The 23,751-nt window shown below is 54.6% G+C and overlaps 2 protein-coding genes across 2 annotated transcripts; one reads left to right on the forward strand and one right to left on the reverse strand.

The window, feature by feature from the left end:
- Positions 1-246: 246 nt before the first annotated feature.
- On the forward strand, positions 247-3,547 carry NXPH3 (neurexophilin 3). Its single transcript, XM_085083511.1, has 2 exons — positions 247-560; positions 1,444-3,547. The coding sequence occupies exons 1-2, from the start codon at positions 504-506 to the stop codon at positions 2,146-2,148; spliced, it is 762 nt and encodes a 253-aa protein (XP_084939637.1). The 5' UTR covers positions 247-503; the 3' UTR covers positions 2,149-3,547.
- Positions 3,548-7,296: 3,749 nt separating this feature from the next.
- Positions 7,297-23,738, reverse strand: SPOP (speckle type BTB/POZ protein). Its single transcript, XM_085083486.1, has 10 exons — positions 23,427-23,738; positions 17,194-17,327; positions 15,559-15,680; positions 14,193-14,344; positions 13,580-13,707; positions 11,564-11,741; positions 10,661-10,716; positions 10,113-10,235; positions 9,664-9,806; positions 7,297-8,386 (listed from the first exon to the last, which is right to left on the reverse strand). Exons 2-10 carry the CDS (start codon positions 17,269-17,271, stop codon positions 8,242-8,244), a joined length of 1,125 nt encoding a protein of 374 aa, XP_084939612.1. The 5' UTR covers positions 17,272-17,327; positions 23,427-23,738; the 3' UTR covers positions 7,297-8,241.
- Positions 23,739-23,751: the final 13 nt, after the last annotated feature.

Below are 23,751 nucleotides of genomic sequence, written 5' to 3' on the forward strand. Positions count from 1 at the left end.
GGAACTGGGATGGAACTGGGATGGAGCTGGGATGGAACAGGGATGGAACTGGGATGGAGCTGGAATGGAACTGGGATGGGGCTGGGATGGAACAGGGACGGAGCGGAGGTAGACCGGGGATGGAGCGGGAAAGGATGGAGCGGAGTTTCCCCGAGACTCCTGCGAGCGGCGGGCGGGGGAGCAGAGGGGCGGCCGCGGGGGCGGGCAGGGGTACAGGGGAGGGGACAGGGACGGGGACAGGGGAGGGGACAGGGCCGGGACGCGCGGGCAGCAGCGGCCGCAGGTGAAGCCGCCTCGCCTCGCCCCGAGCGGCCCCGCGGGAAGGGAGCTGCCGGGGCCACCATGGGCCGGGGGGGCCGCAGGGAGCCGCTGGGCAGGGGGAGCCCCCCTTCCCCTCGCTGACGCCGGAGGAGAAGGGAGGGAAAGAAGGAAAAAGGCGGAAAATCCCAGCGCAACCCTCCCCAGACCGGAGCCGCGGAGAAGGCGGCGGCGCCGGCTGGAAAATGCATTTTCCTCGGAGCTGCGTCCTCCTCCTCCTGCCGGGCAGCATCGCGCTGCTGGTGAGCGGGGCGGGCAGGGGGCTGCGGGGGTGGCACCGCCAAGGGGACAGCACGGGGCGGGTGGCAGCCGGCAGCGATCCCCGAACCCACCCGGCCATCCCCGGCAACAAACGCGCCCCAAAACTTCTGTCGTTTGCCGCGGGGAGCGGGCAGGGCTGCCGAGGGGAAAGCTCCGATCAGCCCCAAAATCCCTCCATCGCCAGCCCCGCGCGGCTGCCCGGGGACAGAGCCGGGGGACGCTGGGGACCTCCAGGGCTGGGGCGGACAGGGGACAGGCCGGCTGCGGGCTGCGGGCTGCGCTTCCCGGGGCTTCCTGCTCTTCCCGGTGCCTCCTTCCCTTCCCGGTGCTTCCCGGGGCTTCCTTCTCTTCCCGGGGCTTCCTTCTCTTCCCGGTTCCCGGTGCTTCCTTCTCTCCCCTGTGCTTCGCTTCCCGGTGCCTCCTGTCCTCCCCGGTCCTTGCTTCTCTCCCCGGTGCTTCCTTGGCTCCCCGGTACCTCCCGGTGCCTCGCTGTCCCCTGCCCCGTCCTGTCCCCAAGCCCGGCGGGAGCCGGGGGTGGGCTGAGGGGCACAGGGTGGCATTGTCCCCTCGGGGATGCCCCGAGTGCAGGCGCTGTGCTCAGGGCAGCACGGAACCGTCCCCGAGCCCATCCGCGGAGCTGGGAAAGCTGCCGGAGGGGAACAGAGCAGGGGATGAGGGGAAACGAGGGAAGCGAAGGTGGGGAGGGCGAGCAGGGCCGGCAGCTCGGGGGTCCAGCAGGGCCGGCAGCTCGGGGGTCCAGCAGGGCCGGCAGCTCGGGGGTCCAGCAGGGCCGGCAGCTCGGGGGTCCAGCAGGGCCGGCAGCTCGGGGGTCCAGCAGCCCCTCAGCTGCTCCATCCCCTGCAGGCGCTCTGCGCTCCGGAGGGACCCGAGCCCGGCGCGGATCGCGGCGAACCCCGGCGGCAGGGCAGAGCCCCGGGAGCGAAGCTGCGGGAGCTGCTGTCCCCAAAGCCCCTCCCGAGCTCGGTCCCGCCGCAGAACCGGACCCTGCCGGGCTTTGGGGACACCCTGGGGACACCGGCCGGGCTCGCCCTGAGCCCCCGGGCGCCGCGGGACCTCGGGCCGGCCTCGGGCGGCTTCCAGAAGCTTTTCGGCTGGGGAGATTTCTACTCCAACATCAAGACGGTGAAGCTGAACCTGCTGATCACGGGCAAGGTGGTGGATCACGGCAACGGCAGCGTCAGCGTCTTCTTCCAGCACAACTCCACGGGCCGCGGCAACATCTCGGTGAGCCTCGTGCCTCCCGGCAAGGCCGTGCAGTTCGACCTGGAGCAGCAGATCTTCATGGAGGCCAAGGAGTCCAAGGTGTTCAACTGCCGCGTGGAGTCGGAGCAGGTGGCGAGGGCCAGGAAAACCTCGCTGTGCACTCACGACCCTGCCAGGACCTGCTCGCAGGAGCAAACGCAGAGCCGAGCCGCCTGGCTCTGCTCGCGGCCCTTCCGCGCCGTGTGCGTGTACATCACCTTCTACAGCCCCGACTACCGCCTGGCGCAGAAGGTGTGCCCCGACTACAACTCGCACCGCCGCCGCCCCGAGTTCCCGTCGGGATGAGCGCCGTGACTCCCGGGGAGCCGGGGGGAGGGATGGGGTGGGGTTGGAGCAGGGGAAGGAGGAGGAGGAATTCCCGTTTTTCCCGTTTTCCCCGAAAGCTGCGGTGGGAAGAGGGGCGGCGGGGGCTGGAGGGAGTGGGATGTGGAGAGAGGGTTGGATTTGGGGTGAGGAAATGGGACAGAAAGTCATGGCTGGGACTCGAGAGCTTCAGTGCAATAATGGATTTGCCTGGATTTGGGGTTTTGTCTGGATTTAGGGTTGGTGACTCCGGGTGAAGAGGAAGGGTCACAACACCTGGAATATGGGAAGAGCTCGGGAATGGCGAGGGGAAAGTCCCCTGATGGTGCCACCTGTCCTGGGCACCCCTGAGCTCCCCCAAATCCCGGCTCTGCGGGAGCTGGGGAGGAGTTCTGCCATCCCAAAGGCTCCCGGGATGGGCACGGGGGGTTCAGGGACTCGGAGCTGCATTCCCGGCGGAGCAATCCCGGTGTGCCGACATGGCCAGGGATCCACAGGGCTCCCCTGGGCGCTGATCAATACCGGGATCAATACCCGGATCCCTGCCTGATCCCAGCTCCCAGTTCCGGAGCAGAGCTGTGGGAAGGGGAAGCTCAGGACTGAATTTACCGGGAAGGAAAAGGATCTCCCCTGACCCTGCCCGGGGAGGGAATAAAGAGCTCACAGTGGCACCGAGGCAGGGCTGGAGTTTTTCCTGGAAATGTTTGCAGGGAGAAGGAAAACGAACCTGTGGGGTTGGGAATGAGGGATTGTCCTGATCCAGAGCCAAACTCTGCACCCCATTCCCAGTTTCTGGAGGGAGCAGCTCTGGGGCTCCCAGCTGGGTGTTCCCCACTCGTGTATTCCCCATTTCCTCCCTTTCCCAGCAATCCAAACCCGTTTCCCCCCTGGGTGGACATTCCCCACTGCTGGGTATTCCCAACCTCCTCCCCTTCCCGGATATCCACATCTCAGGCTCCTATTTTTGGGGCATTCCCAACCTCCTCTCCTTCCCAGACATCCAAACTCCTGTCTCCCACTTCCCTTGGCACATTCCCTCCTCCAGAAAAGACCAAAAAAAGCCATTTCCTTTCCTTTTCCCCACAAACCCCGCGAATCCAGAGCACCAGGCCAACTCCAAAAATTCCCTTCCTCCCTCACAGCACAGGTATTGCCCCCGGAGCAGGTCTGTGCTTCCTCATTCCCAAAATAAATCCTTTTTCCGCCGCTCTGCCGGCTGCTGGCAGTTCCAGGATGATCTCCCCCATCCAGCCAGGAGCTGCTTCCAAAATCCACGGGTTTTGATCCATAATCCACGAGGAGACTTTTCCTCACAGAGCCCCGAAAGTTTGAAATGGGAAATTTGGCTTTTCCAGGAAACAACGGGAGCGACGTTTGGGTTGGGAAGGGGAGGGAGGAGGGAATGTGGGGAATTGAAAATATTCCCTGAGGATTTGGTTTCGCTCCGAGGAAGGAGCCGCAAAAAAATTCCCTTTGCGGTGACACAGAGAGAGCAGGAGTCGCTCATTTGGAGACATTCCGGAGAATCGCCGCCGGGAGAAGCCCCGGGAGCGGCGGAGCAGCCGAAGGATGCGCGGCTGTCAGGGATGTGGCAGCCGCGGTTTCTAAGGAGACCAGGATGGGCCATTATTCCAGCCTGGAGGAGAGGATTCCTGCTCCAGGAGGCACGGCCCGAGCGGGAGGCACGGAGGGAGGGAAGGGGGAGCGGCGGGAGCAGCGACACTGAGGGAGAAATCCCCAAATCGCCGAAGGAAAAATCCCCAAATCACTAAGGACAAATCCCCAGATCGCCGAAGGAAAAACCCCCAAATAGCCAAAGGAAAAAATCCCCAAATCACTGAAGGAAAAATCCCCAAATAGCTGAAGGAAAAGATCCCCAAATAGCTGAAGGAAAAGATCCCCACATCCCAAATCCCTGCAGGAAAAGTCCCACATCCCAAATCCCTGCAGGTAAATCCCCACATCCCAAAACCCTGCAGGAAAATCCCCACATCCCTAACCTGCTGGCCTCGGCTCGCCCCGTTCCTGGGAGCTATTCCTGGAATTCCCAGTGTTTGTTACTCCACACAGGCAGCCTGTGTTCGATTCAGGAATGATCCTGGATAATCCCAAATCCAGCCTTTCCCTCCTGCTGTTTTTCCACAAACACCAGCGCTCAGCATTCCCAGTTTTCCTGCGTTCCCAGCAGCACTGGGATTCCTTCCCCCTAAATCCCTGCGCTGCAGGTGAGGAAAATCCCTGAAATCTCATCCCAAACCCTGTCCCAGCACCCCGGGGTGGTTTTTTTGGGGAATGAGGAGCTGAAGGGATGAGCAGCCAAGCCAGGGAGGGAATCTGGGGATTTGCTCCCTCGGGATTCCTCCCGAGGCGCTGCTCTGCCGCAGCTCCCGGCGGGAAGGAAGGGAAGAAGGAATTCCTGCTGCTGAGGAATTCCAGAGCTCCCGGCTGGCTGCATTCCCGCAGGATGCTGCCCGTGGCTCCTGCCGAGCTTGCCGAGGCTCATTCCCAGCTCCAGGGGCTTTTCCCGAGGGATGCAGGAGGAGCTCAGATCCCCTGGGGATGCTGAGACCACAGCCAGGAGACACGGCGGAAGTTTGGGAGGAGGGAAAAAGCAAAAATTCAGATCTGGGGAAAAAACCAGGGAAAGCTGTGAAGGACAGGAGTGGAAAACTCATGGAACTGCTGCTGGAATCCCTGCAGAGCCCAAGTCCTGAGCAGAGAATTCCCAGCTCCAGTCCACACCTGCCTGCAGTGGGAACACTTCAATAATTCAGGGTTTTCTCTGTGCTCCAGGCTGCTGCATCCTCCTGGCTCCCGGCGGGAATTCGAGGGGAATGAGGCACAAAAAGGGTGGGATTGAGGATCCTCATCCCATTCCGGGATGGATTTGGGAGCTGCTGCCCTTCCCAGGCCCGTGGAAGGGTGGTGGGTGTGACAATCTGGGAATGCAGGAGGGAAAAAAGACAGGGAGGAGGGAATTTTCCTGTATTCCCAGCTTTTCCGATGGATTTGCTTCCAAAAACCACCACTTTCATCCAGGGAATTTCCCCCAGGAAGGAAAATCCCACCCGTGGTGGGAGAGCAGCCCAAACTGGGAGGGAATCCCGAATTCCAGGCACGGGAATGTTGTGTCTTGTTCAGGAAAATACAATTCCAGCAGCAAATCCAGGAGATTCCTGCACGGATCCTGCCCAGGGAATGATGGATAAATGAGGCAGTGAGAATCCTGGGATTCTGCTGTGACTGGAATTTCCACATTCCCATTCCCACTAACTCCCAAAAGCTGAAAAATGCTCAAAATCAGCTCCAATTGTTTTTTTCCCAGTGAGGAAGCAGAGCCATTCCTGGATTTTTCAGATTTCGGGATGCTCCAGCCCTTAGCTGATCCCAGCCCTGGGTCACAGCAAACATTGGGATCTTTAATTAATGCCCTCCTTGGCTCGCTGGGCTCAGCCAGATGGAGCTTAATTTAATTAGGAGATTTTAATTACCCATAATAGCAGGATTTTAGGAAACATGGACACAAGTGAAAGGTTTTGGGAGCAGCCCCAATCCCCTCATGGGAAGCAGGGGATGCTGGGCAGTGGTTTCCTCCCAGTCCTAAAAACGCCTGGATTTTATCAACATTTAAAGGAATTTTCCATCCTCTCCTCCAATATTGGAGGCCTGCAGTGGCCACACCCAATAAATCCATTGGAAAACTGGATTTTCTCTCAATAATCCAAGTGGATCACTGCTGATCCTGGGGAGATCTTGGAACAACATTCTCATTTTTTAATTTTTTTTTTTTTTTTTGCTTCAGGGATCCAAATTTTCCAATCCCTGCAGGGAAACATTCCAGAGTGATCCCCATTTCTGCTCTGGGGGTTCCCAGTTTGCCCAGTTCATTCCCAGTGTGATGAATTCCTGCCCTTTCCCTGCTGTTCAGTAATTCCAGAGGATCCCTGGGCTGCTCCTCGTTTGATGCCATAATTGCTCTCCTCTCCCCAGCCCTTCCCAGCTCTCTGCCTCAATTAACACATTTCCTCCAGGGATCTGAATTATTCAGTCTCACGGACGAAACCCGAGCGGCAAAAATCCCAATTCTGCTGGAACCAAAGCTGGGCTGAATCCTGCTGCCCACGCCTTGCCCAGGAAACTTCAAACAGCCCAATCCTAGAGCTGCTCCTGCTTTATTTATCCTGTTTATTTTCCAAAAGCCTTCCAGGCCCCTGCAGTTTATTTCCCCAACTGTTGGATGTGCTGCTCTTTTATTTTTCCCACTTTTCTCCTGTTTTTTTTTTTCCTATTCTTCTCCTGCCCCCCTTTTTCTGTGTACCCACAGCACCCCCTCAGCTTTTAAATAAAGTAAAATTAAATTTCAGTTAGATTTAAATCCAACTCACCCAAGGATCTGGAATTGCCAAGGCCAAATTTCCTGCAGCCTGTGCCTGGAATTGCAGCCAAGGAGGCGAGTGAGCAGCAGGTCAGGAAACGACAAATAAAACCCAACCAAACCCTCTCTAATTAAATGGCTCCATATTAAATTAACTCCAAAAAAAGTCATTAGGAGTAAGTGAAGGGATTTGGGACACCAGGATGAGGCTGGAGAGGGAGAAAAATGGAGGGAGCAGGAGAATTTCAGCAGGAATAAACTGCAGCAAGTGGAGAAAGCCTCAGAAATGGAGTTTAAAAAATGGAATTAAATCCAAACCTTTGGCTCTTTCAAGGAAGTGTTGGGGGAAGAGGATAAAGGAGCTGCAGGGGCTGGAATTGTGTTCTGGAGCAGAATAAACCATTCCAAATCCAACCCCAGGGATTCCCAGGGGATTTGGGGTTCATCCCAACATTCCTGAATTCCAGCAGGGCTGTCCTGCTCTCCCTCCTCACCTCCAGACAGCAAGGAGTCACACAGGGATCCTTAAAAACTCCAGAATTTCAGCCTCACCTGCAAGGAGAAACAACAGATTTGCACTGAAATTTCCATGCAAAATTCCCCAAAAATCTCTCCTGGCTTCCAGGAACAGCAGGGCAAGGCAGGAGCGAGGCGAACCTGAGGGTGAGAAGGCTCAGGAAGGAGAGAGAATGACAAAACAATGACAAAATAATGACAAAACAACGACAATTAAAGAGGCCAGAGAGACCACCCGGTACAAAATAGGAATTATTTATATTTTCCAAAAGAAAACAAAAAGAGTTCCCAGCTATTGAAACATCTCTGCCGTAAGAAGTGACGGAATAGAAAGGAGCAGGGTTAGCTCTGAGCCAACCCATCCAGGTACAAACAGTGTAAGAATCATGGAGCAGTCAGGGACAGCAGCCTTCAGCAACAATCAAATTCATCTTTTGGGGGGTTTGGGGGGATTTTTTTTTTTTGTTAGAAAAAGAGAGAGGGAGGAAGGGGGGGAAATGAAGCAGGGAAAAATGCCAGAAACATTTCCCACAATATTTCAGACAGGAACCGTCGGCGTCGCTCTCGGCTCAGGGGTTTGCAGTCCTCTCCCAGCACGGCTGCCCCTCGTGCTCCGGGCTGGGATTCCATAGAAAAGGAGGGTTTGGAACCATTTTTTTTTTTTTTTCCCGTTTGCAATGGACACACAAGTGCTAAAACAGAGCAGATTCATCTCCTGGCTGAGGGCAGGGGGGCACAGGCACGTCCAGCTCTCAGCTCGGCGCGGGGACTCGCGGAACGTTTGCCATAAATACTCCCGGAGCTCCCGGCGGGGATTTCCTTCCCAAAAAAACCTCGCTGGAATTCCCGCCCTTCCCAAAGCCGGCGCCGTCCTCCCGCTCCGGGCCGGGAGATCCCGGGGGAGATCCCGGGGGAGCCAGGCCATCGCGAGGCCCAAGGGAACACACAGACACAGGGAATCGCGGGTTGAACAGCCCCAGAGCCCCCCTCCCCCCTTTTCCCAAAGTTTCTCGGCGCTGTTGGACAAAGTCTGGATGTCACACGGAGCAGCCTCGTCCCCCCAACAGCAGAGTCCAAGCTCCACGGCTCTCGCCGGCTCCCCGCTGGTCAAGGTTTGGGCAGCAGCAGCGGCGGCGGCTGGGGCCGCTTCCAGAAAAAGCTCGGGATGAGGGGCGGCCCGCGGTTTAGGATTGCTTCAGCCGCTTGCGGGGAGGGCCCAGGAAGGGGCACTGCGCCGAGGCCAGCGAGCGGTAGGCTTCGGCCACCAGGTGGGGGTGAGAAACCACCATGGACTTCCAGCCCGACGTCTCCATCACGTCCGAGGCGTGGCTGAAAGTGGGAATGAAAAGCGGGGTTAGGGGTGGGAGCAGCCAGATGGGTGTTTTTCCTCATAGGAATTGGGAATTTGGGGTTTTCAGCTTCCTGCAGCTCTGGCGGGTGTCTCAGGTTGGAGGGTTTGAGGGTCAGAATTGAGGAGGAAAAGCTCCAGAAGATTCCGGGGATGGCAGGAAAACAGAGCTCATCCCAATCCTGGCAGGTTCCAGGTGGGATGGCAGGAAAACAGAGCTCATCCCAATCCTGGCAGATCCCAGGTGGGATGGCAGGAAAACAGAGCTCATCCCAATCCTGGCAGGTTCCAGGTGGGATGGCAGAACATGGAGCTCATCCCAATCTTGAGATCTCAGGGAACAAAGAGTTCAGGAGGAAAAGCTCCAGTAGATTCCAGGTGGGATGGCAGAACACAGAGCTCACCCCAATCCTGGCAGGTTCCAGGTGGGATGGCAGAACACAGCTCATCCCAAACCCTGCAAATCCCAGGTGGGATGGCAGAAAACCAGAGCTCATCCCAACCCCGAGCTCTCAGGGAACACAGAGCTCACCCCAACCCCAGCAAATCCCAGGTGGGATGGCAGGAAAACAGAGTTCACCCCAACCCCGAGCTCTTGGCACAGGAATGGTTTAAATCAATATAAAAAGCACTGAAAAAAACTGCACTGAGTGACTGAAATGTTGCAGTTATTCAGGCTTGGCAGGGATTTTCCATCTGCTGGGGGATCAATGCCTCAGGATCAAATCATGGGATGCTCTGGGCTGGAAGGACCTCAGAGCTCATCCAGGTCCATGGGCAGGGACAGCTCACTGTCCAGCCTGGCCTGGGACACTCCCAGGATGATTCCAGGATCAGAACTCCTGATCCTCTCCTGCCTGGAGGTTCTCCTGAGCTCAGGATGATTCCAGGATCAGAACTCCCTGATCCTCTCCTGCCTGGAGGTTTTCCTGATCTCAGGAAGCTCCAGAGCAACTCCCAGGCTGTTTCCACTCTGGGCAACCCCAGGGGACAAGGCTGGATTTGGGACAATGCCATGTGTGGAATAAATCATGGATCACAAGGAGAGAACTCAGAAAGAACAGAGGAGAACCTTCCCTGCCCAGGCCAGAGCTGGGAATGTTTTTAAACAATAAATCCTGAAGTCCTGGAGGTTGGGAAAGATCCTGAGGATCCACATCCAACCATGGTTTATTGAGAGAGCAGTGGGAAAGGGAAAGGGAAGGGGAAGGGGGAAAGGGGAGGGTTTGTCCATCCTGAGGACACCCTAATTACTCACTAATTAATGAAGTCCACGGCCTGGGTTTTGAGCTGGTCAGCACTGTGCAGGTCAGCCAGGATCAGGATCTCAGCTGCATTCTCCACGGAGAGGTTACTGCAGAGAGCATCCTCACACATCACCTTCAGCCTCTCCAGGGCATACTGGGAACAAAATCATGGAATTACACCTGGGATTGCACCTGGGACTGCCCAGGGCATCCTCACACATCACCTTCAGCCTCTCCAGGGCATACTGGGAACAAAATCATGGAATTACAGCTGGGATTACAGCTGGAATTACACCTGGGACTGACAGAAATCCCTGCTGGTTTTGGGAAGATCTCCACCAGGTGTTTTCCAGCACATCCAGGTTTCCCTGGAAGCCCCAATTCCAAGGATGTGCCCAACCCAGAAGGCACCTGCAGGGTGCTCCAGGACATTCCCAGCTCCCAAAAATGCCAGGCTCACCTTGTCAGCAGCTGCCAGCAGGTCATCAGCCATCTTGTCCAGGTTTGGGGCTTTTCCGGTGTAAATAAAACACATCATTTCCTTAAAGACCTCGGGCTCCACGTCGTTGATCTCAACCCGGTTCTGCCAGGGGAAAATGGGGCTTTTGAGGGTCTGCCAGGAGGCTGGAGGGTTCCTCCTACCCCAAATTATTCGGGGTCAGAGGGAAATTAGTTACAAGGAGTTGTACTTGAAAAAAAGGGAAAGGAGGGGAAAAGGAAGAGAGGAAAAGGAAGAGAGGAAAAGGAAGAGAGGGAAAGGAAGAGAGGGAAAGGAAGAGAGGGAAAGGAAGAGAGGGAAAGGAAGAGAGGGAAAGGAAAGCTGTGGATGGAGTGAGAACATTCCAAGCTGTATCCCACATTCTCCACTTCAGTCCCACCCCAGCCTCTTCCCCAAGGGAACAAAGGCACAATTGATCCTGGATCCCTTTTTTCTCCTCCTCCCTTCAGCAGCAGAGTGCCACAGGAATTCCCTGAGCAGGGATCATCCCAGCTGCCCTCAGGCCTCACCTTCTTGCTCTCCTCCATCTCGTGCTCGAACATGGCGCTGAACACCGGGGAGCGCGCTGGGGAGGGAATGCAACAGTTGGGAAATTTGGATCCTCTGGATCTCCTCCCCAGCTCTTCCCACCAGGCTCCTGTGTCCCCTCCTGCCAGGAGCTGCTGGGATGGCATTCCCAGAGGCTGGGGCTGCCCCTGGATCCCTGGCAGTGCCCAAGGCCAGGCTGGACAGGGCTGGGAGCAGCCTGGGATGGTGGGAGGTGTCCATGGCAGGGCTGGGAATGGATGGGATTCAATCCCTCCCAACCCAAACCATTCCAGGATTCCATGAAGAGGACAGAGTTAAAGGTGACTCTGTGGAACACCCTGGGTAGCTTGGTCCACAGCCAGGAGCTTCTCTGGGCACTGGGGGCTCCAGGACAGCTGGAGAGTGACCCTGGACAGGGGATGGAGGCACAGAACATGGGGAAGGGGCTGCAGAGGAAGCAGGGAAGGGATTGGGAAGGAATTCATTCCTTCCTGTGAGGGTGGTGAGGAGCTGGGATGGCATTGGGAAGGAATTCATTCCTCCCTGTGTGGTGAGGAGCTGGGATGGCATTCCCAGAGTTGTGGAAGGGATTGGGAAGGAATTCATTCCTCCCTGTGTGGTGAGGGGCTGGGATGGCATTTCCAGAGTTGTGGAAGGGATTGGGAAGGAATTCATTTCTCGCTGTGAGGGTGGTGAGGGGCTGGGATGTCATTCCCAGAGTTGTGGAAGGGATTGGGAAGGAATTCATTCCTCCCTGTGTGGTGAGGAGCTGGGCAGGCTGGACAGGGCTGGGAGCAGCTCAGGATGGTTGGAAGTGTCCCTGCCATGGCTGAGCTTCAGGATCCCCCCATCCCACCCACCCCACAGCCCAGGGCAGCACCCACCTGCCAGGATGGCCTTGTGGCCCTTGAACTCCTGGCCAGCCACGCAGAGGCAGCAGTCGGTGAAGCGCGAGTTCTCCCAGAGCCCTCCCAGCTCATCGGCCAGGCGGCACTCGGGAACCTTCACCATGTTCATGGTGTTCTGGCCTGAGATGTTCACCGAGTCCTGCACCACGCTCACCTGGATAGGGGAAACACTCAGAACACAACCTGGGAATCCTCAGAACACAGCCTGGGAATCCTCAGAACACAGCCTGGGAATCCTCAGAACATAGCCTGGGAATCCTCAGAACATAGCCTGGGAATCCTCAAAAACATAACCTGGGAATCCTCAGAACACGGCCTGGGAATCCTCAAAAACAGAGCCTGGAAAAGTTCCCCTCCCTCAAAAACACAGCCTGGAAATCCTCAAAAACAGAGCATGGAAAAGTTCCCCTCTCTCAAAAACACAGCCTGGAAGAGCTCCTCTCTCTGCAGGATGGGGAAATCCCCAAAAACACAGCCTGGAAAAGTTCCTCTTCCTGCAGGATGGGGAAATCCCCAAAAACACAGTCTGGAAAAACTCCTCTTCCTGCAGGAGGGTTTCATCCCCAGGGCAGGGGAAGGCAGTGCAGGGCAAACCCTACAGCTCTCGTTTCGGGCACTGTGGGGTTAAAAATTCCCCACTTTTAAAGGATCCTTTCCAGAGATCCCTGTACCAGAGCATCCACCCCAAACCCCAAACCCCACTGGCAGATTTCCTTCCCAGCACAATTTCTCAGCTGGTTTCTGAAGGAAGTGGCACCAGATTTTTGCTCTTTCCCGATTTTTTCCACACACCACACCTGACCCAGTTTCTCCTTCCATCAGCACTGTGAAAGCTCCCCGATCAATAATGCAACAGCCACCAACCCACGGGAGGTGAGGGATGCAGGGAGCTCCAGCTCAGACCCCACCAGGGCAGCTCTGACCCCTCCAGTGCCCTCCTGCTGCCCCTGCTGGGAGAGTCCAAAATCCTAAAACACAAACTGGGGAAGGGTTTGCTGCTGCCAGGCCAGACTCTGCCTTTCCTCCTTTCTCCTCCCATTTTGTGTTCAAGGAAGAGCTCCCTCCATCCCTACAAATTCCTGCTGCTGATTAAACACTCCTCCTCGAGATGTTTGTTCATTTAAACGTGTGCATGATTAGGATGGCTAAAAACTGAAAAAAAAACCACCCCAAAACAAACTCCCCCCCAAATTCCAGCTGTCAAAGAACTTTGAAGCCCTTTTATTCCTGAAAGAAAACACAGCAGAAGAAAAGACTCGCAGAAAAAAACAGTGCAGAAGATGCAAGGAGAGAACAACTTGTTCTGCCTCTCTTCTGGCAAAGAACAGCTGCAGGAGGGTTTGGGTTTGCAGTTCAAAAGACAATGGGAACGAGGCAGAAGCAGCTCTGAAGACACTAAATTAGAGTTTGTATTTGCTCATTAAGGTTTTTCAACTTAAATCTCTGGGTTTGGGAAGAACTGGCTGCATCCTTGCCTGAAATGGCACAGGTGGAAATAAAAATACTAAAAATACTAAAAATAATACTAAAAATACTAAAAATTATATGATGATAATAATAATAATAATAATAATAATAATAATAATAGTAGTGTAGCAAAACACAAACACAATGAGCAGAAAATGGTGATTGCTGTAAAATCCCCTTTTCTTACATTTTTCTCTTTGCTGGCTATCCAGACATGCTGAAGGAAATAAAGAGGAGCTCTGCAGAGCCAGGGGTGGGATCACCCCAGGTGACCCCAAATCCAGGAGCACAATGGGAATGGGAATTCCCACTGCTGGATGGGAACACCAAAGCTCCAGAGCAGACCTGATTCCCATCCTCATCCCAGTGGAAAGCCAAGAATCATGCAGGGCAAGGGCAGCAAACACACCCAGAGCACTGAAATCCCAATTTCTCAGGACATCCTCAGCACTCCCAACCCCATAAAAGCTGGGAAGAGGGCAGGATGTGGGATGGAGGCTGTGCTGGGCCAGGAGCAGAGCTCACCTCGCAGAACAGGGTGAGTTTGTCGTCCGGCAGGAGCCCGTTGGCCTCGTCCAGCAGGAAATCCCTCCGGATGAACTTCTTGAAGCCCCAGTCCTTGCCTTGCACGAAGCGGTAGGCGCGCTGGCTCTCTGCGGGGTGGGCAGGGCTCAGCACGGGGCAGGGCAGGGCTGACCCCAAACCCGGCCCAGAGCACCCCACAGAGGGTTTCTCTCACCCCATGGAGAGTTTCCCTCACCCACAGGGGTTTTCCTCATCCCAAGGGGTTTCCCTCAGCCCAAGAGAGGGAAACACTTGAGAGAAACCAAGGAGAGTTTTCCTCACCCCATGGAGAGTTTTCCTCATCCACAGGGGTTTCCCTCACCCCATGCCGAGTTTCCCTCACCCCATGCCGAGTTTCCCTCACCCCATGCAGAGTTTCCTTCACCCCATGCAGAGTTCCTCTCACCCCACAGAGAGTTTCCCTCACCCCACAGAGAGTTTCCCTCACCCCACAGAGAGTTTCCCTCACCCCCAGAGAGTTTCCCTCACCCCACAGCAGTTTCCCTCACCCCATGGAGAGTTTCCCTCACCCCACAGCAGTTTCCCTCACCCACAGGGGTTTCCCCTCACTCACCCATGGCCTTGGTCTCCTCGCCCTTGGCGTTGAGGATGGAGAACTTGAACTTGGCCCTGACCTCGCTCTTGGGGCAGCTCACCAGCAGCAGGTAGAGGGAGAGGTAATCCTTGCTCTCCTCATCCAGGCCTTTGGGGTTCACACGCAAACACCTGGGAAAGGGGAGGTGGGAATGGCAGCAGGGCTGAGTTTAAACGTTGGGGTGAGTTTAAAGGAAGGGCTCTGTGGGGTTTTGTGTTGATCCAGCAAACTGGTGTTGGTCACAAACTCTGAGCCCTGGGGAACCACGGAGGGGTGGAAGGAGCAGAGCTGGGTTAAAAGCTCTTAAAAATATCCAGGAATGATGGGCAACCCAGCAAATCCACAGGGAAAAGGGCAGGGAGAATGGCTGGGATCACTGGAAAGCCCCCTGGATGTCAACTCTCATAAAAGGAAAGTAAAAGAAATAAAATGGAGGGAATGGATTTGAGGAAGTGCAACAAATGCTGAGAAATGGTGGATAAAATTCCACAGGAGGCAACTGAAAGGAAAAAGGGATTTCTGGAAGGTTGGTGGTTTAAAAAAAAATAAAAAAATGCCAAGGCTAAAAGGAAAAACTCCTCCTGTGTGAAGAAAAGGCAGGAAGAGGCATCTCCATGACCTGCAACTTGACACAATCCAGCAAGAACAAAACCCAGGCAGATAATGAACAGCTCCCACACAAAATCCACGGCTCCAGGTGTTCCAGGGAGAGCTGAGCCAGAGGGGACAAAGGTGACTTGGGAACAAAGGAAAGCACAGCTCTGCCACCCAAAGGAGGAACACACACTGTGTCCCACGGATACAGCTCAGCCAGGCTGCCTTCCCACAGTTTGTACTGAAAAGTGAAATTCTGAGCTGTAAAACAGTGGGATAAATCAGGAATGAGTGTCCATGGAGGCACCAGAACACAACTCTGAGCAAAGTCCACCCGGAGTTACTGAAGTGACTGGAGAACAGGGAAATAAGGAAGGTTTGAAGGGAAGGGAAAGGCCAAAATGAGGTCACCCTGAAGAGGGAACAACTGGGCAGGAGCAGGGAGAGGACATCAGTATTTCCCTCATCCCTGTGCTCTCCACAGCCACAAAATGCTGCCCCTCACAGAAAGGGAATTCACAGCAGGCAAAATTCCCTTTTTACCCCCATGGATATCAGGGCTGGGAGTGTGGAATGGGCTGAGCACACTGACTCCCAGAAATCTGTTTTGATGGTGAGCACTGGTTTGTGTGCAAACAGAGCAGAGGCAGCAGGGCTTGGTGTGCAGGACAAGGAGGTTTTTATGGATTCCCTGAGCCCCCAAAAGCCCCAAAGCCCACCCAGCTGGGAGGATCCCCTCTCCCTGCCTCACCACTTGAGCTTGTCGTTGGCTCCAGAGGAAAAGGTCGAGCTCTTGATGACCTCCCCCATCTCCTCCCGGCAGAAGCTGAAGTTGTTGATGGTCCACATGTAGGAGAACTTCACCACCTTGATCTGCAGGGAGGGAAAGGCAGCTGTGGGGTCAGCTCTGGCTGGGGTCAGCCCTGGTCATCCCAAAGGGTCAGCTGTGGGGTCAACCCTGGCCATCCCAATGGCTTTAGGGTCAGCCCTGGCTGGGGTCAGCCCTGGCCATCCCAGCTGTGGCTTTAGGGTCAGCCCTGGCCATCCCAAAGGATTTAGGGTCAGCCCTGGCCATCCCAATGGGACAGCCGTGCAGGGCTGAGAGCCTGGGAATATCGGGAATATCGGGAATATTGGGAATGTCAGGAACATCGGGAATATCAGGAATTTCTGCTGGGGTCACAGGGCTGATCCAGCTGCTCCAAAGCCTCCTGCACTGTCCTGCCACAGCCTGCTGTTGCCGTGGTGACAACTGGAGTGACAAACTGCAGAGTGGGGCTGTTGTAACTGCTGTGTAACTGCTGCGTAACTGCTGCGAAAATGCTGCGTAACTGTTGCAACTGCCCTGTGTGTAAATGCTGTGTAACTGCACTGATTACAGTGTAACTCCTGTGTGCAACTGCTGTGCTTAACTGTTGTAACTCCCATGGGTAACGTCTGTGTAACTCCTGTGTGTAACTGTTACAACTGCGCCGTGTGTAACTGCTGTGTAACTGCAGTGATTGCTGTGTAACTCCTGTGTATAACTGTTACAACTGCCCTGTGTGTAACTGTTGTAACTCCTGCGTGGAACTGCTGCATGACTGCAGTGATTGCTGTGTAACTCCTGTGTGTAACTGTTACAACTGCGCCGTGTGTAACTGCTGTGTAACTGCAGTGATTGCTGTGTAACTCCTGTGTATAACTGTTACAACTGCCCTGTGTGTAACTGCTGTGTAACTGCAGTGATTGCTATGTAACTCCTGTGTGTAACTGTTGTGTAACTGCAGTGATTGCTGTGTAACTCCTGTGTATAACTGTTACAACTGCCCTGTGTGTAACTGCTGTGTAACTGCAGTGATTGCTGTGTAACTCCTGTGTATAACTGTTACAACTGCCCTGTGTGTAACTGCTGTGTAACTGCAGTGATTGCTGTGTAACTCCTGTGTAACTGTTACAACTGCCCTGTGTGTAACTGCTGTGTAACTGCAGTGATTGCTGTGTAACTCCTGTGTGTAACTGTTACAACTGCGCCGTGTGTAACTGCTGTGTAACTGCAGTGATTGCTGTGTAACTCCTGTGTATAACTGTTACAACTGCCCTGTGTGTAACTGTTGTATCTCCTGTGTGTAACTGCTGTGTAACTGCAGTGATTGCTGTGTAACTCCTGTGTGTAACTGTTACAACTGCCCCGTGTGTAACTGTTGTAACTCCTGTGTGGAACTGCTGCGTGACTGCAGTGTGTAACTCCCTGTGTGTGTAACTCCCATGTATAAATGCCCTGTGTGCAACTGCTGTGTAACTCCCTGTGTGCAACAACTCCCTGTGTGTAACTGTGTGTGTAACTCCACAGCCAGCAGGCTCCCAGCTGATCCCAAATCCCGGATTCCCGGCCAGGTGAGCTCACCTGTGTGTAGCACCAGCTCTCGGCCACAGGCCCACTGGACATCTCTGCCGGAGGGGGGGGACTCGGCACCCTGGACATCGCCAGCTTGGAGGGTGGGCAGGGGGCACAGGCAGCAGGAAATGGGAAAAGTGCACCTGGAGGGGAGAGAAAGCAGGAAAATCAGCATGGAAATGGGAAAACACAACCTGGAGGGGAGAGGGAAATGAGGAAAAGCAGCATGGAAACGGGAAAACTGCACCTGGAGGGGAAAGGGAAATCAGGAAAATCAATGATCAGCATGGAAATGGGGAAAACTGCACCTGGAGGGGAGAGAAATCAGGAATATCAGCATGGAAATGGGAAAACTGCACCTGGAGGGGAGAGAAATCAGGAATATCAGCATGGAAATGGGAAAACTGCACCTGGGGGCACAGAGAGAAATCATAAAAAAAAACCCAAGCAGCAAAGAAATGGGGAAAACTGCACCTGGAGTGACAGAGAGAGAAACCACCCCAAAAATACATCCAGCATGGAAATGGGGAGCTGAGCTTCACCTGGAGTGACAGAGAGAGAACCATCCCAAAAAACCATCCAGCAGGGAAATGGGGAGCTGAACTTCACCTGGAGTGACTGAGAGAGAACCATCCCAAAAAACCATCCAGCAGGGAAATGGGGAGCTGAACTCCCCCTGTGGGGCCACAGAGAGGAACCAGCAGAGCTGAGGACAAACAAAAGCAGCTCCAGCAGCTCAGTCTCACAGAAACTCTCTCCGTTTGAGGATTTCATGGAAATGTTTCCACAAACACACAGCACCCTCGGAGATCAGAGCCAGGACTGGGATTTGGCAGTGGGAAGAGCTCAGCCTTCTGCTCGGGCTTTGTGTCCTGCAAACAGCCTGGGCAGAGCAGCAGCCAGGGAAGCAGGGAGGATTTGGGGTTTGGCCACCTGTCTGCACGCTGAGCAGCAAGATGGGCAGGGAGGGGAAGGATTCAGCAGGAGAAAACACTGAGTGGATAAATAAACCATGAGAGTGGGCTGTGGGATTGGGTTGTGTTGGTGGTGGTGTTAAAATTGCAGTGAATTTCAGTGATTTCAGTGTTTAACTAGCACCTCCTTACTCCTTGCCACACAAGGTGTTCTGAGCTCTTAAAAATAATAGAAATAATGTGGCTTTTATTGAAGAAGTACGGATGGGATGGATAAAAAACGGGCATAAAACAACTTAAAGTAATTTTGGAATCCTCTGAAAGAGCAACTCCACGGCCACTCCACGCATCTCTGGCCAAAAGGTGGGAATGAAACCTCCAGCCACAGCCACCTCCTTGAGTTCTCCCTGACAGGGAATTTTCCATCCTCTGGGAAACATTCCCAGCTCCCTGGGGTCATTCCAGCATTCCTGGGATGTCCCAGCTTCCTGCAGGTGCTTCGTGGGGCAGGAAATCCAGTCCCAGAGAGCTGTGGAGCTCCTCAGGGAGGTCACCAAGTCCCTGTCCCAGGGGACATGGCTGGGAGCTGGAGAGGACAAAGGGAATATCCATCCCAGCCCGGGGAAATTCCCCAGCAGGGAAAAAGCCCAGCAAAGGTCACTGAAATCCCTCCTGCCACCTGCAAGTGCTGAATCACCGCCCTGGCAAGGCCCGAAATTCCGTGGATTTGGGAGGGAGCTGCAGCTGACTCCAGGTGCAGGAAATTCCTGTCCTCAGCAGGGCAGCCCAGGGTTTGTTTGCTCAGGACACTCGAGATGCCACCAGGTGTCACCTCCCCAGCAGGGCTGGCACCTCGGGGCTGGAGGGGATGGAAAAGCACTGCAGGCACAGGGAAATTTGGAAACATAATTTGGGAAATGATTCGGATATCCCAGCTCAGGAGAGGCAGGGACACACGTGGAGGAGCAGGCAGAAATATCAAAACACAGGAAACAAACCATAAAATATGATTTTATGTCCCCCTGTGTGCAGCACGAGGGTTTGTTACTCCTCGGCTATAAATAACAAACCCTTGGCTCTGCACAGAGTTAAAATCACAGCTAAAACCAGAGCAATTCTCACCCCATTCCCAAGCACTTCCAGATGAAGACATTTGATCCAAGGGGCAGAGCCAGAGCAGCCCTTGGGAAGCACAGGAAATGTTTCCTTGTCACCTTGTCCTGCTGAAATCCTCCTGATCCCCAGCTCAGCTCCACCTTCATCAGCAGGAAAACCTCCCTGGGGGAGCTGAGCCTTCACCTGCCAGAGGTGGGCACAGCAACTCAGCAGAGCATCCGAAAACAGACCCAAAATTCCTGGACTTTTGCCCAAAAATCTGTCATTTTCTGCCTCTCAAGATAAACCAACTCCCTCCTCGGAAACCCAGCAGCAATTCCTGAGTATATTCACTTCCAGCCAGGTTTACTCACGGAAAGGTAACTTAGGGAAGGCTGGGAAGGAAGGAGATTTTTAATTAAGCGTTTCAAAAGCTCCGTGGCTGCTCCTGGGGCCAGGCAGGTATCAAAGAGTGCCTGGGAACAGCCCAGAGCACAGGGAGAAGGAGCAGGACGGGATAATTGGAGCAGGAAAACAAGGCTGAGCACAAGAACAGCCCATTAGCTCCTTCAAAGCCTGGGAGGACAGCGGCAGGTTGGGCTGGGGAGGGAAGGAAAGAGCAGAGCTGCAGGACAGGGCATGGGGCAGAGCAGGGAGTTTGGGGTTTATGGACTCCCTGAGCATTCCAGCCACGCTGGAATTCCACTCTGGGGAAGGGACAGAGCAGCCCAGGGAGCTCAGAGTGACCCAAAGCTGTAGGGGACAATCAGGCTGTGCCACCAAACCAGGCTGTGCCACCAAACCCGGCTGCAGTTCACATGCAGGAGAGATGGAAACTCCCGAAGCAAAGCTCCATCCAGGGAAAGGCTGGAAAGGCAGAAATGGGAATAGTTCTGGAAGAAATCGTCACCAGCTGGGGAAAAAAAAGCTATAAAGGAGTGGGATATATACAGAATATGGGATATGAACACAGAATATGGGATATAAACATAGAATATGGGATATAAGCACAGAATATGGGATATAAACAGATTAAACTGTCCCTGAATTCAGGAGGAGAATTTCTACCACAAAGTGGTGAGTGAATGAGTGCTTCCCAAAATCCAGGAGGGAGCACATCCCACCTTCCTGAAAATCCAGTTCAATGATCAACAGCTGAGTCCCTGTTTCCTCCTGACTCCAAGGCTGTGGATCAGCCCTGATCCAGAAAATTCAGCTGGAACATCCAGAATCGCCTTTTTTTTTTTCCTGGAGATGCCATATCATGAAAAATGAGAGGAGTTACCCAGAAAAATAATTTTCCACAGAGTTGATGCAATAATTATCTCCAAACACCCTGAATATTGGCAGCACTGGAGCTCAGTGACCAAAAACTGCACTTTGAAAAATATTCTGACCCAGGATAAAAACTCCTGCTTGCAGCTCATCCCAGCAGGAACGTGTTTTTGCAGGCAGGAAGACTCCTCAATTTCCAACACGACTGTGTTTAGTCTTTTCCCTGCCCCTATCAGACAGCAGCACGAGGAGGGGGAGTGAGATGGGAATCAAACTCCAGCCAACCTCCCCCTCCAACCTCCCCAAACCCCTCAGCTGTGTTTTCCATGAAGGATATCATGGATTTCCCTTCCTGCAGCCAGAGAATTCCCTCCCAGGACACACAAGAATTCCCAGGAATTCCCCAGGCATTGGCCACAGTTTGGTGCCTTTTCAGCCCGAAAAACATGGAGGGAAAAACCTCAAACAACCCCAACTATGCCCAATTCCACCTCATCCCTGCCTTTTTGTGTTTTCTTCTCTCCTGGGCTGTGCAGCAGAGACTTCCAGAAGCACTCATGGAACAGAATCCCCAGGATCACCCAGCCCAGCTCCTGGCACCGCACAGAACATCCCAAAATCCTGTCCCTGGAGTGTTGGCCAAACGTTCCTGGAGCTCTGGCAGCCTTGGGATCATGACCATTCCCTGGGGAGCTGTTCCAGTGCCCAGCCACCCTCTGGATGAAGTTTTCCCTAAAATCCAGCCTAAATCCCTAAAATCCAGCCTAAATCCTGCCTGTCCCTGCTCAGCAGAGAGAAGAGCTCAACACTTGACTATCACTCAACTCCTTCCTCCCAAAGCAAGATGTGAAAGGACATTTAAAGCCATGAAAACAGAAAAAAAAAATTAAATCATCTAATCCATTTCCAGATGAGTTTTTTGAACAACAGCTCCTCTGCCTCCTCGGGGGTACAAACACTTCAGTCCCACAAGTTTCCTGCCCCATCAGGTGTCTCTGGGTTTGGCCACACGTTTTTGTTTCAGAGCTCTCAGCTCCAAAGCAGAGACACTTCCCAGCAGCAGCTCCTGGGCTGAGAATCGAGAGCAGCCCTGGCAATAAAGGGGTTTTTGGCCCTTTCTGTTGGTTTATTTCGGGGTTTCTCCATTTTCGGCCAGGTTTTTGTTGTATTTCCTCTCTGCACCGAGCAGCAGTGCGAGGCTGAGGAATCAGCAAGATCTTACATAATCCTCCACCCGTGCAGCAGATCCAGCCAGAGCCGGGCATGAGCAGGAATCCCACAGAATTCCCGTGGAGATTTCCACGCGTGGAGCTCCCAGCCCCATCCACAGCCCGGCAGCAGCTCCTGCTGCACCAGGACGGGGAGCATTTCCCAGCTCCCTGCCCGGTTTGGCAGGAATAACACTCGGGAAAGGGATGATCCCAAATTTCCAGGTGCCCAGCGAGGCAGGAATGAGCAGAAAACCCCACAGGGAAATGCTGGGCAAGAGGCTGGGATGTCCCTGTCATCAGAGCCTGGACTGGTGTCCAGAAAACCCCACTGGGAACGAGCTCAGCTCGCAGTCCCTGCCCCAGAGAGGCTCAGCTGCACTCCAGATTAACCCCAAAGCTGCCCCCACAGCGCCCCAGTGGAAACTGGGACAGGAGGCTGCTCGATTAACAGGGTTTAGGGTTTATCAGGATGTTGGCAGGGCTGGAGCCTCGCCGTGGGAAAACAGCAGGAAATTGGATACTGACGGCATAAGAAACAATGTTTTTTTTTTAAGTACTTCAGCGTGGGCTCGGCTGGCAGCGACGCCCTGCCTTTAACCCCCCTGCCTGACCTGTATTTGTGCCTAAATCCCAGAGATTTTGGGGGGGAAAGGAGTAGTTTTATAACAGCAGTAACTCCAGAGGATGAGGCTATCAAATCTGGGAGCAGTTTGCATTTGATAGGCAGAGTTTTGTGTTACTGTCCTCTGCTGATGCAGCGACAGGATGACACCCTCCAAGCACTTCTGCTGCTGGGCTGTCTTGAGGTCAATCCCACCCGAAACAAAGTACCAAAAAGGGGAAAAAAAATAACCAATTTTTGCTTCAGGCCACAACAAAACAAGCGACAAAATGACACCAAATCGTTGTGGGCAGCTGGTTGGAAAATGTCACTGAAAGAGAAATCAGTTGGATGTTTTACTTAAATTATTTAGGGTTTGGAACTCTGTTTTATAAAGCCTAAATCAGTGCAATTCTTAAGACTCTCACAGGGCTGCACAACGAGAAACCACTTAGAACTCCAAAGGCGAAGGGAAAAAGAGAGGAAATCAGCGAAAAGTGTTTCTTTTCCTTATGCCAGGACGACGCTCTAGAACCACAACAAACATTCAGCAATGCCGAGTTAGAGAGAGCTGACACCAAACCTCATCACACCTGAGATTCTGCTGCCCCTCTAGGAACTCCTGTCACAACCACACAATCCCATTTCCTACTCCGTTTTCCCCTCGGAACACCAGGAATGCAGGCGATGCTCGCAGCAGCTCCACGATGGCCTCAGTGCCACAGCTCCCCGGGAAAGGGAATTATTTCCCTTTCCACACTGCAGGATGATGCACCATTTCCTTCCAACAGCACCACAGGCCCCAGACCGGCCTGGGGAAGAGCAGCCGCGATCCCGGAGCTCATTCCCACCGAGCCGAGCTCTCCCTGCCCCGGCAATGAGCTCCACAGTCCCGGCCAGGCCACAACCTGTCACCTCACCGCCTGGCGCTGCTCCTCATCCCAGCGCTCCCAGCCGGGCCCCGATCCCTTTCCCCACTCGTGTTTCCTCACCGGGCTCCCCACAGCCCCTCTCCCCCGGCCTGGCGGTCTCCGGGACTCCCCGCTCCAGGTTTTTCCCCAACTTTTCCCCGCCGCCCCCCCCCGTCCCTCAGGCCCTGCGCCTCCCCCCCCACTCCCCTCACAACTCCTTCCCCTCCGCTCTCACCTCGCGGCCCGAGGAGCGGCCCCGCCGGCGGTGCGGCGCTGCTGGGAGGCCGGAGGGAGGCGGGGAGCGCTGCCCGGGCAGGTGCGGTGTGTGGGGACAGCGCCCGGAGCCCGCAGCCCCCTCAGGAGACCACCAGCGGCTGCGGCTCACTATTTGGCAGCATGTCCTCCCGGGCCGGTCTCCGCCGAGCGCGACCTGGGGATCACTATTGCGCAGGTGCCCGCAGCAGCTCGGTGCGCATGCGCGGGGCTCCGGGGCGGCGGGGGGGTGGGAATGGCGCTGCCCAGCGCTCCCCTCACGGCCGCGCACGCGCAGCGCCGGGCTG

Source organism: Lichenostomus cassidix, chromosome 27, assembly GCF_008360975.1.
Source record: "Lichenostomus cassidix isolate B80296 chromosome 27, HeHo_3.0, whole genome shotgun sequence".
NCBI classification, from domain to species: domain Eukaryota; kingdom Metazoa; phylum Chordata; class Aves; order Passeriformes; family Meliphagidae; genus Lichenostomus; species Lichenostomus cassidix.